Source organism: Loa loa (assembly GCF_000183805.2).
Source record: "Loa loa unplaced genomic scaffold supercont3.41, whole genome shotgun sequence".
Lineage (NCBI taxonomy): Eukaryota > Metazoa > Nematoda > Chromadorea > Rhabditida > Onchocercidae > Loa > Loa loa.
This window is the reverse complement of record NW_018108221.1, coordinates 180,051-199,369: the sequence shown is the minus strand read 5'-3', so window position 1 is coordinate 199,369 and position 19,319 is coordinate 180,051. Positions and strand designations below refer to the sequence as shown.

General features: G+C 29.9%; 3 protein-coding genes across 3 annotated transcripts; 2 read left to right on the top strand and 1 right to left on the bottom strand.

The window, feature by feature from the left end:
- Positions 1-114: 114 nt before the first annotated feature.
- On the top strand, positions 115-2,455 carry LOAG_03385 (hypothetical protein; the record flags this gene model as incomplete). Its single annotated transcript, XM_003138922.1, has 2 exons — positions 115-232; positions 2,271-2,455. 2 exons carry the CDS (start codon positions 115-117, stop codon positions 2,453-2,455), a joined length of 303 nt encoding a protein of 100 aa, XP_003138970.1.
- A 1,468-nt stretch (positions 2,456-3,923) lies between these two features.
- LOAG_03384 (SET domain-containing protein) lies at positions 3,924-7,321 on the top strand (the record flags this gene model as incomplete). The annotated part of the gene is made up of 8 exons (XM_003138921.2): positions 3,924-4,075; positions 4,353-4,521; positions 4,616-4,728; positions 4,984-5,100; positions 5,167-5,269; positions 5,370-5,470; positions 5,734-5,957; positions 6,095-7,321. The coding sequence occupies 8 exons, from the start codon at positions 3,924-3,926 to the stop codon at positions 7,072-7,074; spliced, it is 1,959 nt and encodes a 652-aa protein (XP_003138969.1). The 3' UTR covers positions 7,075-7,321.
- Positions 7,322-9,339: 2,018 nt separating this feature from the next.
- On the bottom strand, positions 9,340-12,985 carry LOAG_03383 (type I phosphodiesterase/nucleotide pyrophosphatase; the record flags this gene model as incomplete). Its single annotated transcript, XM_003138920.1, has 9 exons — positions 9,340-9,558; positions 9,842-9,894; positions 10,131-10,245; positions 10,639-10,818; positions 11,125-11,316; positions 11,482-11,595; positions 11,782-11,922; positions 12,330-12,517; positions 12,751-12,985. The coding sequence occupies 9 exons, from the start codon at positions 12,983-12,985 to the stop codon at positions 9,340-9,342; spliced, it is 1,437 nt and encodes a 478-aa protein (XP_003138968.1).
- Between the last annotated feature and the right edge of the window lie 6,334 nt (positions 12,986-19,319).

Genomic DNA, 19,319 nt, shown 5'->3' with positions numbered 1-19,319 from the left:
GGATATGATGAATTAAATTAAAATGAAATGAAATGAGAAGATGACGAGCGAAAAACTTGTAACATCAGGTCCAAATGTTTGGCATCATCACTGTCTTGTGTGAAAAATTGATTGATGGAAATTTTACCGGAAAAGTTAAAAGTGCCTATTGCGCCATACTGTGAATCATTGTTTAAGGATATCACTTTTCCACAGGACGGAAAAGAAAATTTGTTGACGTTATTGCAAACAAGTTTAATTTCAATAACAACTATTTGCCGGGAAGTTATTGAGAAAATTAAACTTTCTTTCTTTCTTTCTTTTCTTTCCCAAACCACTCATGCTATCGGGAATGAAAATATATATATCGAAAATAAAACCAACTCTAATAGGTTTAAAAGAAAAAAAAATTGTATAATCTAAAATAATTTGAAAAGAAAATTGACTTGTGGGAAATTTTATTTACTTCCGAATGAAATCTGAAATGATAGATAAAGTGAACTAAGCAAACTTCAAACATTTTTGATCATATTTAGAAGCAATACACTTTTAAATTGAATTATTGTAAAGAATTCTTTGAGAACAATGTTTGAAGAAGCTATTCTACAATTAATGTTTGTTTCCTTCGATCACATTTTATTTTGAAATTTATTCTAGAAAAATGAAAAGAAAAACACATTATCTTAATCCTGGATTTGAGTGATTTGAAACAATCATATATGATCGATCGATAATCATTAAAGTAATCAAAAAAAAAAAAAAGAAAAGAGACAATTAAAATAAAACAAAAACGGAAAGATTTTTAGTGGCGAAGGAATGAATGATCTGGTTTTGATAGAAATACATTTAATGGTGGTTGACAAATTATTGAAATCACACGGAGTGTCAAAATTGTTTTGATGATATGATGGAGAAAAGTGATGAAAATGACGATAATTAGTAAAACAGACTTGTTTCTTCTGATACACGAAAGAATTCCAACAAAAAGTAATTGTAACAATCATAATAATAAATAATATTGATGAAATAGAACTGTGTTTGTGTGCACCAGACTTTTCGACATGGATATTCTTTGGACTGTATAAAATCATTCTAAAGATTAATTTAATCATTTGGGTAAAGTCTGACTAATTGTCTTTCGGTTTTTAATTAGAATCAAACAATATGTTTTCGGAATTAGTCCAAAAGATTTGTTAAATCTCAAAATAAGCTAAAAATTATTTTTGATTCTAATAGAAACAAAAAGAAAAAAAAAAAACAAGAAAATAAAACAAAACGAAACTATAGAAAGATGCTTTGTAACAGTAGCACTACAAGAAATGTAGCATTGGTATGGTATAAAATGTGCAGCTTTCCAAATCTTTTCTCTTGTCTCCCCCGCCTACATTCCACCCCGCTCTGTCTCACCCGCGATGCTTTACTATTCATTCCATTCCTAGCAAACATCAGTTGTAATATGTTTATTTGAGCATATTTTCAGTTTAGTTTTAGCTCAGATGACAACTATTTCCCACCGATTATATTATGGGAAGCAACTTTTGAAACTTCCGTCAGATGATACATCAATTGCGAATATCATCTTTTGTTGTTTACTTATCAATGCATGCATTGGCATGCAACGCAAGTAGTTATTCTTTTATCAGTTGAAACAAACAGTTAATCATACTAATAAGATAAGAGCAAATGGACGTATGGCAAAGTGCAAAATGCATCATCAAATGGAAATTAGCATGAATCTTTAATTGACATTGCCATTTTCATACGCAATTCTACGCTAATTAATGTATCTCAGAATTTTTAAGCAAATTATTTATAAAAGAGAATATTTGAATGCATGTTAGACAGATGAATCATATGTTTTAATGATAAGTTGAATGTAATAATTTGATTAAAAGCATTTTTTTCCTGAAAATCGATATATGCAAAAGACTGATATATTAACAAACAGGATGGGTAAGACTAGATGACAGTAAAGATCTAGTAATACAAATGGATTTATATGTTGTACCAAAGTTGCGCAACTTGCAGAAGAATTTACAAAAATATATGCATGATTAGTATGCAAAAGCATGTACTGGTATAGAGTTGGGAATTGATTATTAATTATTAAATTTTATTTCGGATAAATACATGAAATATGCAGTCAATAATTAGAAAACTTCCATCACATTGCTTAGGATAAAATCCATTCAAACAATTCGATTTAATCAGATATTTTCAAAGTTGTAATTTGTGCAAAACTACTAAAAGATAAGATAATGACGGGAAAAGGAAGAAAATGTGATATTTAGAGGGACAAAGTTCACGGTTATGGTCTGCATTTGCGGTGAAATACGACGAGCTGTTGGTGAATGATGGGATGGATGGTCGAATGATCGTTTTCGTGGTCGTTGTAAATACTAGTCATATTGTTTGCAAAATTTGCGGCAATTGCCGTAGCATTGCCAGCGAAACATTCTTAGATTCGATGCAATAACCGGTCTGAATGGTTTATTCTACGAACGTTGCGATTAGGAACGTCGCAAACGGCAATCGGAAAGCCGTTGAGATAAAATTAAAGGAGTAGACGGTTAAATTTCATCCTATATTAAAAATCGTTTCACATGTCACGTGTGATGAAAATCTCTGATCTATGGTTACATTTGAAAATGTCGTAAATTAAATTGAACTCTACCTTAATTAAGAATTTAAGATCTCCTAAAGTCCTAATGTCTACAGGGTAGTTGTGGAAGCTTAATATATTTAGTCAAATCTTTTGCTTGTACAATGTGGAATAACAAAGATGAACAATTGAAAGAAAGTTAATGGAGAAAAGATGTACTGAAAGGTCAAATCGTTAATATGTCATTGTATCAATAACATATAACATAATAACTGAAAAGATATCCACCATTTAATTAGTTGAGTTAATTGGAAGAGATTAGAAAAGAAGTAAAATGTCAAGTCATCGAATCTTAACGAATACACTCTTTCCAATGCATAAGCATAAAAAATGTAATTTGCATAAATTAAATTGGAAATTCGTTTTTTTTTCAGTCAACGAATCGATAAATAATAGAATAACAGAATAACAGGTGAACGAAACAGATACAGTAACAAGTGAATAACAACTATATGAATATGTTTCAAGTGATATGATATATTGGAAATGGATAATTTTCAAGTCTACCGGTAAGTGTAGCTGAATAATCAGAATAACCGACCGGCTTGACTTATTTCTATTGGGGAAGTATGTTCCATTGTAATATATTCATTGCTAGAATGGTATTTATTTCTATCCAATATTAACATAGGACCAGAAAATGGTCTTTTTTTAATTTTTATTTGTCCAATTTGGAGATTAATTCTAGTGGTCTGAAAAATCTATCTAAAAATCATTTTGTTCGCCAAAAACATTTCTTCTTTAAACTAAATGATTTTACGACTGATATCGCAAATGATCTTGGAAGGGGGGAGAGGAACATTGCATGCCAGCAGGACGAGACATATATCATTCAATATTTATCTGTATGTTTCTTCTTTCTCAAATAACAATTTTATTGATTTCCATTATAGGCTAGCATTTTTCGTGATAATTAATAGCAGTAATTAATAACAAACACAATTAATAATAATCTCATAGTACTGTTGCGTTCCACGACAGTAACCTTCGTAATTTAACGATATAATACAAACTGCTCATTTATTCAATCTTGAGTTAGTTCTCCAAATTCTGTTTAGAAATTTGAACATAAACTCCTTTCCAAGTGACAATTATGAAAAATTAATTAACAATTCGGACTAATTAACAATGGTATAAAGCTGTTAAAGTGACAGATCTTCTTTTAACGATGGTTTAGAAGAGCTATTTAATGCTTAGTTTCTAGAAAGCCTCGATTTAGTATCTCTTTCATTTTCCCATTAAGTGGTGTGCTTTTGTAGCGGTTGGGTACGCTACGCACATTATGGGCTTAAATCCGGAATTATTCCGGTTACCGGATCGTTCATCGGGACAGCATAACATGACAATACGAGAACTTTGTGACAACGATGATATGGCAACCAGCGTTATCGTTGATCCTGTTCTTGGTTTTCGCACTCATAAGATGAATCTCCAGTAAGTACAATAATCGGTCGATATTATCAGCAAATTCCAATGATCACTGGAATGCTGGAATTAAATTACCGAAATAGTTGACCAGTGTTAGGTTGTCATTAATGAACATTGAAGTACTAAATTTTATGTTAAATATGATCACGTATAAATCTAAAAAAGGAATCACACGCTCCATACTTTCTCCTGACTCTTTTTATCAGCTAGCTAATCAGATTATATTGCCGAATAATCATCAAGTTAATTAGTTTTCTTATGTATTTACTGATAGTGCTTATAGTTACCGTCCACCAAAACACGAGGAACAAATTAAACTGAAGAACATATTGAGAAAGTATAAGGAGGATCAGGATTTGTGTGCAGCGATTCGCAACATTTTCCATGTGAACGCAGTAACGAGATTTCTGAAACGACGGACTTTAAAACAGCAACTTGCTTTCCGGGATCACGTAAGTCTGGCCTTTTAATCGAATTTCATCCGCCATTACATGAAAGCATAATGCTAGATAAAATGGTAGATATCACAATCTGTTCCATTTTCAGCTTTTGCGGTTTATGCGGATGTTCTCCAACGATTCAGGCTTTACAGTTCAAGCATGTCATCGTTACAAAACGGAAAATCGCCTTGGTGGAATGCTAGTTGCTACGAAGTCATGGTATATGTAACTTTTTTTTTCAATTTCTTCATAATTTCGTCTCAAGACTACCTTAATGACTTTCGATATTCCTTTCTAACATTATTTAATGACTGAACTAATTTTTGAGCTGTTTTGACATTCTCTATTAATTCTAATTTGTACTGAATAGTAGTCCATTACTTTCTTCGGCGCTACACATAGAGCCGAAGTGTAGCGGCTGTTGTCGTGCATAATGAAACACTAAGGAAGCTACCTTTATTTAAATCGTTTCAGGCAAAAAGGTGATGTGATTGGCAGTTTAGTAGGCGTTATTGGTGATCTCAGTCACGAAGAAGAATCTCAACTGTTGCGAAAAGACGTCAATGATTTTTCTGTCATGTATAGTACAAGGTATGGAATGTATCTCATTGCTGATCTGTTTGGTTACCATAGTTTTACTGTGTATAATAATTGCAGGAAACAACGAGCTCAGTTATGGCTTGGTCCTGCTGCTTATATTAATCATGATTGTTATCCCAATTGTAAATTTGTTCCAAATAGCTATGCCGCTGTTGTACAGGTATCGTTTAATTATTCAGTCGATAGAATTATGTCGAAAAATAGCCTTTATCTTTACCACCAGATTGCAAATAACAATATGTGATCTATTTTAATTCCAGGTGCTGCGTGACATTGCTTTAGGGGAAGAAATTACGGCTTATTATGGCGATAACTTTTTTGGCGATAACAATAGTCGTTGTGAATGCTTGACTTGTGAACGGTATGTTTACCGTTTTTCCGGGATTTACGTTTTACTCCTTAGCACCGTTCTACGTTTTGCTTTCTCCCACCATTTTAGGTCTCACTCCGTTTATACATGGTGGCCTGTGAGTGTTTGTATACCGTATGCAATCCTGACACGATTTTTATCATCTTCGTTTCTTACTGTGTAGACCTATTTATATCCGGAGAACAATCGCTTAATCAAGGTTTGTGATTTTTTCAGGGGGTTTTAGACATGTGGATAATAAACTTCATTTGCAGAGCTTGCAAAGGTTTTTTCACAAGTTTGATGGTAACAGCTGCTGCTTCGTTGGAAAAAAATAATGGTGAATCAAAAGAATCTGGTAATAGTTATAAATTTCGTGTAACCGATTCGAGGCTTTGCCGTCATATGCCACAATCAAATCAACTTAATACGACAATGACGCTTCGCCGACACACTGTTGCTGCTTTACGACATGTCCCTCATCGCTTCTCAACTGAAAGTATGTGGTTCCTTGATTCAGGATACACATTCAATGCTAGTAGCTGAAATAATTCTCTCTGTGAACTTTTGAAAGGAAATGGTTTACACATTTGTTTGCGAAATAATATTTTAGGACTTCAAACAAAATTTTTTTAGGATTTCAAACGGAAGGTTCTATGAATCGTTTGAAAAAAAGGACTAGGAAAGTGAATAATGATCCTTGTGTTACTAGAAATCAGCAGAGGCTTAGGCGGACCATAAGAACGTCATCATCTACATCTTCGTCCACATCTTCGTCCCCATCGTCATACTTGGCTGTGCCCAATGTGCAAACTTGGATGAACACTGCACCGTACTTAATTGTGAACAATACTAAGGCAAATATTTCTAAAGCCAGGAATTATTCGGAAGAAAGCGATTTAAATACCTCGAGTAATTTGGTTCCAACTAGGAAATCTCGCATATGCCAAACTGTAAAACCAAAAAAATCAACAAAGGATAATGGATCCACACAACTTAATCGTTCTAGCAGGTTAAATAATCGAACGTCTAACCAGTTGAGCTGTGAAAAACCGCGTACATCGCAGAATGGTTTGCAAATTCTTGCTGCTGTTGCGACCACGATGAGCTTTATTGATGGATCTCATTTGATGCCGTTATCACAAGATTCCCTTAATTACATTGGTGATATTGACGACCATGACGTTAAAAGTGAGCATTTCTCCGATGACGATGTGGATATTCGATCAGCCTCTAATTACTGCAACGGTTGCAATATCGCTTTGGATCGCAGTGCAGCGGAAGTTATTAAAAGTCGTTCACCTTCTGGATCCGATAGTTTGGAAAAAGTCGTTAACTCTTCGAAATCATCTCTCTCGGGAAATCATGATGTGCTTTCAACTGTTTTTGATGGGAATGGGTGCTATGGCGATGATGGTGATGGTTATGATGACGTTTCTGAAACCGGTTTAGATAATAACATACATTACAGCAAAGGAGAGAAACCTGCAGATGAAGTTCAGTATAATGATGTTTCCGAAGCAAAATTTGATAATATGCACAGGAGACGTAGAAGCAAAGTCCATCCCTATTATAAAATCGCATTTCACAGTTTACTGACACCTACTTCTGGCTAAGCTGATTCCATCCTTTTTAAGTCTTGTAGTTGTGAATATTTTTATCGGGATTCCCTTTTCTATCTGCCTTTATTAGGATTTTCTGAGCGTACTATGCTGCAACACACCTTTATATTGTTATTTCCAGCTTCTCTTGCACATTATTATTTTTTCGTTGTTCCCATGTCATCTTTATGATGCTTCTGCCACTTTCGAATTATGTTTCGACTCTTGTATAACTTCAAAAGAATGCTGAAGTCGATTTTCATGCTTTGGGACTTTGTCCAGTATACATAAGTTATCTTCAGTATTTTCCTTTTTTCTATATATATGTTGTGGCCTCTGATTAATAGTTATAGCCGGTTGGTTCCTTATGTGTCGTTTTGGGTTCTGTTAATCCGTTTGTTAATTTGATTAGTTATGCGGGATAGTTTAGTTTAATTTGGATTTGCTCTCGCCTTGTTCTGCTCCCCTATACTGTCGTTTTCTTTTATTTCATATTTCTAGGTTGTGTAATTTCATATGTTGTCATCATTTCTTTCATTTATATTTTGAATTTTTCTGTGTAAAATTGATTTTATTGTGCTGCATATTTTATCTACAAATCTACAAACTGCCATAAGTTGTGTCTCTGTGTAGGGTTTAGCATTGCTGAGTCGTCCTTTACAAGTGTTAATTCCTTTCATTCATTATAAATTTTGTAATTCTTTTATTATTGTCAATTGGTAGATTGTGATACGTATGGAATGGTCAAGTCATGACGTTTTCATTCTGTTTAGTGGAAATATTTATTTATAGATAACCATAAAATCTGTCACAAAACTTTGAAAACCATTTCTTATTCCTCTCTCGCAGTTAAAGCATTGCTTGGGTCTGTCATCTCCTTCCAGCTCATCAAACAGATAAGAGGGAACCAAACTTTTTGCAGTACGAAATCCGTCAAATTATTCAGAACTTGATAGTCGCAGGACTGCAATTATTTTCAAGTTTTCGTGCGTTTGTAAACACATTGGTAAAGAGCTGGAAATTTTTACGAGGTGGTTAATTCCGTTCACAAATTGTAAAATTCACATTCACATTTTGCGGTAAAACGACATTGATTTACCCAATTTATCACGCATGATGATAATATGTTCATTTATGCAAGTAGTGCACAACTTGTAACACTTAAAGGACGATCTCGCAAATTTCAAATCTAGCCAGGTTTTGTGCAGTCCTCCTCTAAACCACGTGGGACCTACAGCACTTTCAAATGCATTAGATTTGATAAGACCAGTATCTGCAAGTAATTTTTTAAATGGTTCAGTGGAGGTTATCCTTCTATGAAAAATTTGTTGTAATGTCCCGACTTGATGATGTTCACCTGTGAAATTTCACTGCTAGAAATCTTTTAGAAATTATTAAATATGTGACAGTAAGCGCAATTGACAAGTGCGTAGGCTAGGATTAAGGCATTTCTGGTTCCAACTTCATGAAAAATTACAACAGACTTGCTAATGGAGTTAAATGAGAATAAGAAATTACAAAGCTGATAAGGTAAGAATTAATGATTAGAATCTCATCAGATATTAAAAAAACATAGCAGTGATTAGAATTGTATGGCACCCACCAAATGATACTTTACGGCATGCCTTCAATATTAAGTTGAAATATTAGTCTCAGAATGCGTTTTAGAGAAATCGAGAAGCAGATATACAATTAACCTTGACCTAATGATATGATTTGATGAAATATGATGGATAATATAGCGATTATGTTTCAATCGTAATAAATGAACAATAAAATTACCACACTCTTCATTCTATACACAATAAAATAGTCATAATTTTAACACCTTTATGACTTTAAATATTCTGAACAAAGAAATTGAGTTAATATATGATCTTTGGAAATACTTTCAGTGTTCTTTTAAACTAGTGATTTCCAATCTTACCTTGATCAGTGAGACCATTTTGACTTTTTTATTTGTCGCATGAATCATCAAGATCAAAAATAATAAATTCTGTTAATTTGAAAATAAACTTTAAACAAAACTTTTGAATGTACTAGTTAAATTTGGATGAACATTATGTTACAAAAAATAAAAAACATAATTTTTAATAGTTCGTATGGTATATCGCTTGTGAACCACTATTTTAGAGGAAAAAGTTTCAATTCTCTCTTCTTCTTTCTTTCTTTTCTTTTCTTTTTTTTTTTTTTTATTTAGGAATGGAAGAAAAGTAATATAAGCAGTAGTTGATGATCATTGGGAATGCATTGAATTATGAAATACTGCAAGTTAAGCTATCATAATATCAGTAAGCGTAAAAATTGATCATATATGATAAAGGATGAGATCAATATGGTGAAACATATTAAGGATATTTGGTGATTGGTTACAGTAAATCCTCTCATATTCTCGGGTATTGATCGAGCTTCCCAACCACTATTTAGAAAATCTTCCACATTAGACCATGTACCATTATGTCGATGTGGCGGCTCAATTCCAAATATATTCATCATTACCTGCCAAAATATAATGAATCTCAAGAAATCGTATGTATATTTGAGTTTAATACAGGAAAGTGCCCCTTAATAGATCATGAAGCAGATACTGCTTATCTCTTAATTAACTTGGTTTACTAATTAATAATCAAGTATTCAGTTGCTTGACAATTTACTTTTAAATTTAAATGATGAGTAGATAATGTGGGAAAAAGTTAAGTCATATGTTACACTTCAAAATCTACAAATTTATAAAAAAAAGTAGAAAAAAACTTTAAATAGTAAATACAAGAATTCATTTTACCTGATAAATGTCAACTAAATTGATATTTGAAGCTTCATAATCTTCTTTAAATGCTGAAAGGAACAATAAATCAGATATAAAGCATTGTAAAAATTAAAACAAATTTCATATTTACAGTAACAAAAATAATTTCCTAATTTTTAAAGATATTGCTTACGTATACACATCAGATATCTTATCAGGATGTGTACATCATTTATCTTATCAGAGTATATACAATCATTTATCCGAAATGTGTATACTCTGGTAAGATAAATACAAATGTTTTTTGTTCCAAAAAAAATTTTACCAGGTCCTCGAGCGAAAAAAATGCCATGCATGTTGAAATTTTCATTATCCCAACCACCAGTTGATAGAATATCTTTTTCTTGCTCATCATGTGATGGTAGAGAGGGTAATTCACGCTGTAAAAAAAAAAAAGTTACTTTAATCTAAGTATCATTCATCTATAACAATTCTTTTTCTTTTTTTTTCCCCTTCCTCTCAATGATAATCTTACTTTCCTATAACAATTTGTAATAGTTAATTGTCAATAAAGTTAACTACTCATAATGATAAGTTAATTGTTAATAAGTAATAAATAGTAAAGGGATTTGTTTTTATACAAAATTTGCATTGTTGAAAAATATATTTCTCAAAAAACTTTTATTATCTCTTCTTTATTCTTTTTTTTCTCTTTTTTTTCAAAAATGGTAAAAAGGTAATATCAAGTGAATCGATATGAAAAAGATATCTTTAAAGAAATTTATGCAATATTCAGAATGTTTTTAGATAACCGAAATGTAATGATGATATACCGTCAAGACAGTTGCACCTGGCCGAGTGATCAATACAATTTCTGGCATGTACTGAAATTTTTTCCAATGGAAACGATCCGGTAATTCATTTGTCTGATAGACTGATACAAGTGGTTGTTCATTTTCATCATAATCACCCATTGGCGCCCATTGATCGCATAATTTCAACTCAAAAAATACCTTAAAAATAATTGTGTTCAAAAATGATTATCACTGTTGTTTCAGTCCCGGCAGTAATCGAACATAAGAATAGAACAATCAATGAGGACTAGTAATCCGATAAAATAATAATCTATGAAATAGTATAAAGTGTTATAGGCTTTGAAATATGTAAGCATGGTCATGCGCACTTTGTTCATAAATTAACTTTGGATTTAAACAGAAAATTTGCATGATTCGACACGATTTTCCTTGATTGAAATAATAATTTTGAATTATTTTTATGAAATTTGATGTATTTCACCACAATAACTGTAATTTGTAGACCTCATTAACTTCATCCGGATTTGTAAAAACCATCATCATTGCATGATGATTAACCACTTTTTGAATTTTTGAATAATCCGTTAAACATTCTTCGATGAAAAATTGCTCTTCTTGTTCTACAGTATACAGGCCATGCGTTGAAAGTACCATTAAATTTGTGGAATTGAAAAGTTCCGCCGCATCAAGTTTTTGCTGTAATGTAAACATATTAATAAATATCTTATGCATATTTGAATCTTTTTGCCTGTAATTTTCCAAAATACTAAAAAAAAAAAAAAAGGAAACATTTCCTTTTTCTTCTAAAATACATTTTCCGGAAATAGTTTTGAAGTGAGGAAAATTTAAAAAAGAATTAACCTGTAGCAAAAGAAGACTCAAATCGACATTAATGAGAGCTTGCTTTAGCTCGTCACTACGTTGTCCAAATGTTTCTAATGCTGTCTGTACGCCAGCATATCGAAGTAAGAAAAACTTAAAATGAAATCATTTTAATACAATTAAATTTCACATAATCATAAATGCATTCAACACATTCACTAGTAATTTTAATATGTTTAACATTAAATTTAACAAAATAAATTGGAAATGCAGAGTTGTCTAATCATTGGTTAAAAATAAATTAGTTATTAAAATTGTGTTATCATCAAGTTAAATTACTTGTTGCTTATAAGGTTGATATTTGATGATTCTTTCGATTATTTCCGGAAAATAGCTCATCAGGGCATTAGTTTGTTCTGGTAATGAAGCATTATATTTACGCTCCTGTGGTACCTGTACAATCATATCCTGATATGGAAGCTGTAAATATTACTTCTTTAAAATTTTTAAATTTTAAAAACTCACATTCAAGGCAACAATGTAAGAGAAGAGATGATCAAAAATAAAAATAAAATTTACAATAAAAAGAGAAGAACAGAAGAGTTTGCACCTTATACTTTATCATTGGAAGTAAAAATAAAATGATATCTCTTTATCATTAGATATCATTTATTCCGAACTATTTTGACCATTTGCTTGGTGAACTTTAGCTTTTATCTACTATTTTACTTGTTCAGGAATCAGTTAATTACGGTAATTCCGGATATAAAACGATGATTTTAGATCATTCTTTTTTTAGTTAAATTCTTTAAATTTTAAACATCAATATTCACCAACTCCTTCACTTTTATTTTCCACTTTTTTTTTAACAATTAATCTAAATTTACATCACATCCTGGCATCCAGTAGCAGTGCACATCAACATTTGATTTACCCGTAGTATACCATGCTGGTACCACACCATCAGGCCACCAAGTGTCACCAACATGATTTGTTTCACCTTTCGAAAATTTTCGATTTCTAAATCTATCCCACATGTAATTGGCACCAAAGCCATGATTTTCTGCATACAAACCTGCAACACTGATAAATTTTGGCTTTTAAGTCACACTTCTACATTACATATCTGTTGTTAAGTTAGAAGTGAAATTTGTTAAATATCACTAGCATGAGGAAATGAAAGTATCGGAGCTATAGTCTAACTTTTTTTTTGATTTTCAATGAATTCTAAAGTGAAAGGATGAATTTGGACTGGGAAAACATGATAATATTGAATAAACCTGCTAATCTGTTGTGAAAAACAATAACCTGTTACAAGACTCATCCAATTCGGATAATTGTGAGTTGGATAAACAGGTTTTAAAAAATCGCTGTATACGCCATTTTGGGTTAGCAATCGGAAACCAATATCGGATTGATTCAAAAGTGTCTTCCCATATCCATCTATGATAAATACAATTAAATTTTGACCAGATGGAATTTTCCCAGTAGCAGCAACAAAATAAGCTATTATGCAAAATATATACTGACGACGATACCACATAATTCCTGAAATATCCTTTTAAGTGAGTAAAAAAATTAAAATTTGCTAAAAGTTTTTGAAATAAACGTATTTCAAAAAACTTGAATCCATAATTCGGATTAATTTGATCATGCATAGGTGAAATTTGCATTGGAAAAATAACAGAAATGCAAAAAACTGATGAAAGTTGAAAAATACAAAATTGCAAGTTAAAGTTGCAAAACTATTTGAAAATATAAAAAGCATTTTTAATCAATACATCAATTAGATCATTGAGCCTTCCTTGTCGTATGATAACTGCAAAAAATGCTAACAGAAGAAAGAGACATCTGAAATAAAGCAATAGCAGTAACTATCAAATAATTTTATTTAATTCACCTGCTGATTAAGCTATCGGTATATGGTTGATATTATTCATATTTGTGATAAAGTCCAAATTGTTGAAATCAAATGAAACATCAAATGCATCAACTGTTGCGGATCATTTGTTCAGGTCGCAAAATTCATATACATTCGAAATATAGCTGTTCTTGGTATCGAAAAAATTCGTTGATGGTAATCATCTAAAAAGTGATTTTTGATTATAATAAAATTTCAATCATTTTTTTTTTGGATATTTTTAACAAGTCGGAAATTTTAGCCTAATCAGTAGATGAATTAAAAAAAATGAATATTATAAAACTGCAATAATAAATTTTCTTTTTTTTTAAAAAAAAGCAACAAATACCGTAACGATTCGGTAGTGCTGATAATATTGATCTGATGAATTTGATAAGTAATAAAAAGCAAGTAATAACTTATTCGAAACTCTTTCACCTCAGTGTGACTATGAAAAACAACGGTAATAACAGTAATGAAATGATAAAATGATTATGCAAAGAAAAAGATCAGTAGATTAGTAGATGAATAGTTTAAAAAAAATAGATTAATTAAAAATTTTCAAATCTGTCATCCATTTTGTCTATGCCTGTATGTACGGTTTTACTACAACGATATTATTTGAATCGGTAAATTTAAAAAAGAAAATTTATAAAATAAATTTAGTAACAACAAATAATACATATGAAATAAAAATTGAAAGTGAATGGGATTCGATCGTCGTCAATTACTCCAAAAGCACTCGATCAATCAAAATCTGGAATATTGCTTTAAAGTGCAGAAATTTAATCCAGTCTGCAAAATATTTTATTTGAAATCGATTCTTGCAATATATTTTAATGTCTTTTTCTTTTACTAATTTCTGAATTTGCATAGAAAATGATATTTGGATAATTTAAATTAATAAATTCAAAAAGTGTCCAAATGATCAAAAATTTTCAAAATTTAGGTATTACATTCATGTCGAAAGAAAATAATCCAATATGTTCTTTTTCATTTGTGAAAATTTTATGTAATTGGCATAAGATGAAGCTTTTCTTTTTTTTTTTGTTTCTAATTCACTCTTAAATGAAAATTACATCAAGTTACAAGATTATCTTATCATTCTTACAACTAACAGTTGGGAAATTGATAATTGGAAGAGTATGTTGCATGTTTAGAAAACAGAAGGAAAATTTGTGAAATAACAACAATAATAACAAAAGTTTGTTTTATGATAATTTAAACCATAAACGGAATGCAAAATCCAGTTAAGCAAATTTAATTATGCCTCAATTCAAATGCCTTAGTTTTTTTTTTTTTTTAAGGAAATAATAACCAAAAGTCTTTTTATTCTTAAAAATAAGGAGAATATAAAGAAAAGGAAGAAAGAGAGGGAATAAATATGAGTTATTTATTAAAATGTAACTTTAAAATTTTGAACTTTCTCATCTGGAATAAATCCGTATGCGAAATTTACATGCATCAATTATTATCTATTCAAATTTAACATGCTAAATCATTGATTTGTTAAAAATTTGAGCAAAAGTAAACTCATAAAACTTCAATAAATCAGTTACATTCAAAAATAAAGCTTAAAAAAAGAAGTGAAAAAAACAAAACAAAACAAAAGGCAAAAAAAGCACGAGAAGACATTAATTATTTTAAGAAAAAAGAACGGACTTTTTGATCGAACAATTGTTCAATTTGATAGCTTTCATTTTATTTTATTTTAGTAAATTACGATTTTAATTACAATTATTGCACATGAAATGAGATTTACTGCTGAAATGATGCAATTGATAAAATAATTTTTGGTATATTGTCTTATTTACAATTGGTGATTGTTTAAATTTCGCATGAAATGGAAATTTTAAAATATTATTTTCAATATGTTATGTTTACAAACTAAATGATTCAGAAAATATGAAATTCTGTGTAAGTTAAATTATTAATGTTTTTGAAAAAAAGAAAAAAAAAAAGGAAGGAAAAATCAATTGAAGAAGTCAGTTGAAGATGATAAATGTTCGTTTTATGGTAGTTTATTTTTATTATGTTTATTAATTTTGTTTTACTCTTACATAAACAGAAATCCAAAAAAGTACAAATATTTTTTGCCGTTTTTTTAAAAAAAAATTACTTCAAATGATGAAGTTTTTTTTCTTTTATTTCGAGAAATGATCAAAAGAAATAACTAAATTTGTCGATTTTATGACGTAACAAAATATATTCTATATTGATTAGCACAAATATTTGAATTTAGTAAATCAGCATAAAAAAAAAAAAGGGCCAGTAAACATATCACAAATGCAAAAGGAATAAATAACATCGAATGTGCGTAGAACCAGTTCAAGGCACAACTGCCAATCGGATTTGACCGGATGTCAGCTTTATCAAATAATGCTTAGAATGATAGCCGTTACACTAATTTTTTTCAAATTTATCCATTAGAATGTAAGCACAATATCAATCAAACAACTGTTTTAAACAGTAGGGAAGTATATTGAAAATTAGCCGATTTAATATTACCTCCAAAATTTCGAATTCAATTCAATTATGTTCTATACATCATTAATTTATGACTGAATTAAAAAAATCACTGATCGATGAGTGAGTGTAAGTTAAAGTCAAATTGATCATTTCAAGCAAATTGTTAAATTAGCCGCATTATATAAGCAACCGATCAAAGAAGGTGTAGTTATAATAATATGAAGTTTTCTGGAATTTTTGACCCTTAATTAACCTTTACTGAAACAAGACACTAAATATTCACAAATTAAAACCATAGTCCTAATTTTGATTTCTTAATACTGATCTTAATTTCCGAAAAGGAAAAAATGAACGAGATGATAATGATCCATTGCCGAAGAAGTTCAGTATAAGCCCAGTCATTTTGTTTACACAACTTAAAGCTTGTTCTCATCTGTCATTATTTTGCTTCTCACCAACTGACACCAAAATTAAACACCTTATTTTAACTACTTGATTGATTTATTTTGAGTAATTAGTCAAAATTCCTGTTTAGTTAACACTAATGAATTTTTGTTTTTCGCCTACTAAATTAGTTGAAATCCTATTACCAAACTTTAGCATAATCTGATAAAAATTTGGAAAGATTCCTAATTCATTTCAAATCATTCTAAAATAAGGGAAAAAGAAAAAACGAAGGATAGTGAATGTACAATATAATGTTCCAAAAAATAATCAAAAATTTCATGATAACGAAGAGCAAATTCAGTAAATTAATAAATGATTTCACAAACTTTCGATACTACCAGGCATGATACAGGTATTGAAATCTTTCTGTAAAAGGAGGTGATTGATATTTTGCAATAACATCGTACTATGAGAATATTGAAGTATGTATATATAAAATTTGCTATTGTAAACTTTCATATCTTTTTTTACCAAAAAAAATATTATATCAACAATATTGGATAAATGAACCAATACAAAATTGATAAAATAATCACGAAGCCATACAATTTTCATACATTTGATGCAATTTAATTCAACAAAACTGATCAAAATTTTCGATCATTAATTTGTTTGATTAAGTAAACTTGATACTTCCATCATTTATTCAATAACTTTTAAGGTTTTGTTTTATTGCAATTTTCAAACAAATCAAAAAATCACAGATGACAGATGATGACAAAATGATTAGAAATAAGTTGACAGTATACAGCCGAATAATCATTGAGAAATTTATGTATCACTTAATCGTTTTAAATAAAATTGATTTGTTGCATGAAAAAATTCTCAAATTTTAGGAATCATTGCACATTTGTTAGAAACAAACATCGAAAAATGAAAATCATGATTGAAGCTTAAAATCCAGCATACTGTGAAATCAGTTTAGTATCGTCAGATTGTTAAATTGATGATGCAATCAGCTGAAATTATCTGATTCATCGAATTTCGTAATGGTTGACAATCAGATTTAGACACAATATTTGCAGTCAAATTATCAAATATCTAAAATTTATGCAAAAAATATGTAAAACCATCATTAACTTAATATTATAATTAATACATTGGACAAAACAGGTAATTATTTGTGAACAAATAACTTTATTGTTAAAGCTAAGTTCATTTTCTGTTTTTGATATCATGCAGAAAAGAGAGCATGATCTGGGATAAAAATTATTTTGCATAGATTCAGAAAACGAACCAATTCTAGGTATGTTACTGATATAGGCATATCTGTTAGTAAAGATATCTTGCTGAGACATGTATATCTGTATAACTAAATATTAAATTCAAATGTTAAAATTTTTGATTGTAAATAGGCTTAGTGGGAAAACGTTACCATATATCATTTTCAATTACAAGAAAAATATTTCGAGAAAATCCAAAAAACAAATCAATGCAACTTTAAAATATCACTTTTTTTTTTTATCTCATGATGAACATAAAATGGAAGATATGAAAACACCAATATCGTTCTGTACAAACATTTATATTTCTCTTCCATCAAATACTACGGTACTTTCAGGTTTACCGTACTTTTAACGATTTCTTTTGCTTATTTACAGAAACTAATCACAAAGAGTATTTAACAGACTTCGATATTGTCATAAGAAAAAGTGGTTGTACGTCAAGTAATGGTATTGCGGGTATCATAACAGCAAGTTAATAATTAATTATTTCATAGAAATACTATTGTGAGTTGTAAACTTCATTTTATTCCTAAATATTATTTATCTCATTTTTAATTCAAGAAAAAAAATTTCTCTTACCATTGATTTAAATAGGTAATAATAAATATTACTTACAAGTTTTTGGATTTTGGTGAAAAGTTCACCAAGTATCCCTTTCTAAAGGTCAAATGTAGTAATATATAATTTGGAAATTGTACATAGTGTCTTCTAAAATCTTCGGCAAACAGCTTGCATTTGCAATTTAACCAGATATATGTTGAGTAATAGGAATGCACACGGAGCAACATGCATTTGTGCATTGCAAATTGCACCGTAATATGCTAGCCATATTCACCACTTCCTCTACTGAATTTAATCATATTTTTGACACTATGACACAAATATTGACGTCAGTTTTGTTTTGTCAGTTATCAGAAGAGCAATGTCACTTCTGATTACCTTTTCCATCATTTTCAAAATTTTATTCAACCTTTTATCTCGATCAATTATTTATTATCCTAAATTTAATTTTACAACTGTATATGCATTTTATTTGATATGCATACTAATCCTTTCACAAATTGGAATACTATGCTAAGGCTTTCTCAATAATGTCCACTTTACCTTCCTCATCTTTTTAAAACTTTAACTAAATTATGGACCTTTATTTAGAACAAAATTTTATGCTAAATTTGAAATAGAGAAGCTCACAAACAAATAACAATCAACTAGAATAGTTGATAAAAGAAAAAATTTTCTTGGTTTTTCGTATCTTATAAAAAGAAAAACATTTTCTTTAGGGCATAGTTTAAAGTTTATTTAAAATTGAATTTCTATGGTAGGAAGAAATATATGAATTCATCTAATTTGCATTGGACACTTTGACTGGTTATTACATTTGTCCACAACATCCAAATCTATTTATCCATCACAATTTAACATCTCCATTCTTTCTTTTTTCCCTTTCTTTTTGTTCGTTTTATACTATAACACATTTACTGCTTTCCAGTTCCGCAAAATTTGTTATCATTGTCCTTTCTTGTTTTTTTTTTTTTTTTTTGGTCTACTAGTCCAGTATACATCAGCTTAATCAATATTTTCATATCTTTGTCTCTTCAATATATCTTCTAAGTTAATTAACTTTTCTACGATCCTTTTTTTTTTTTTTCTTTTTTTTCTGCTTAACGTCATTTAATCAGTATGCATTGCTTAACTCCTTTGGACGAATGCTTCGAGAAAATAAAATCCTTTATTTTCTTTTTGAATAATTTTAGTTTTAAATAATCAAATGCTTAAGAATGCTTCTTTTTTTCCTACATTCATCCAATAATTTCATCAACGAAAAAAAAAAAAAA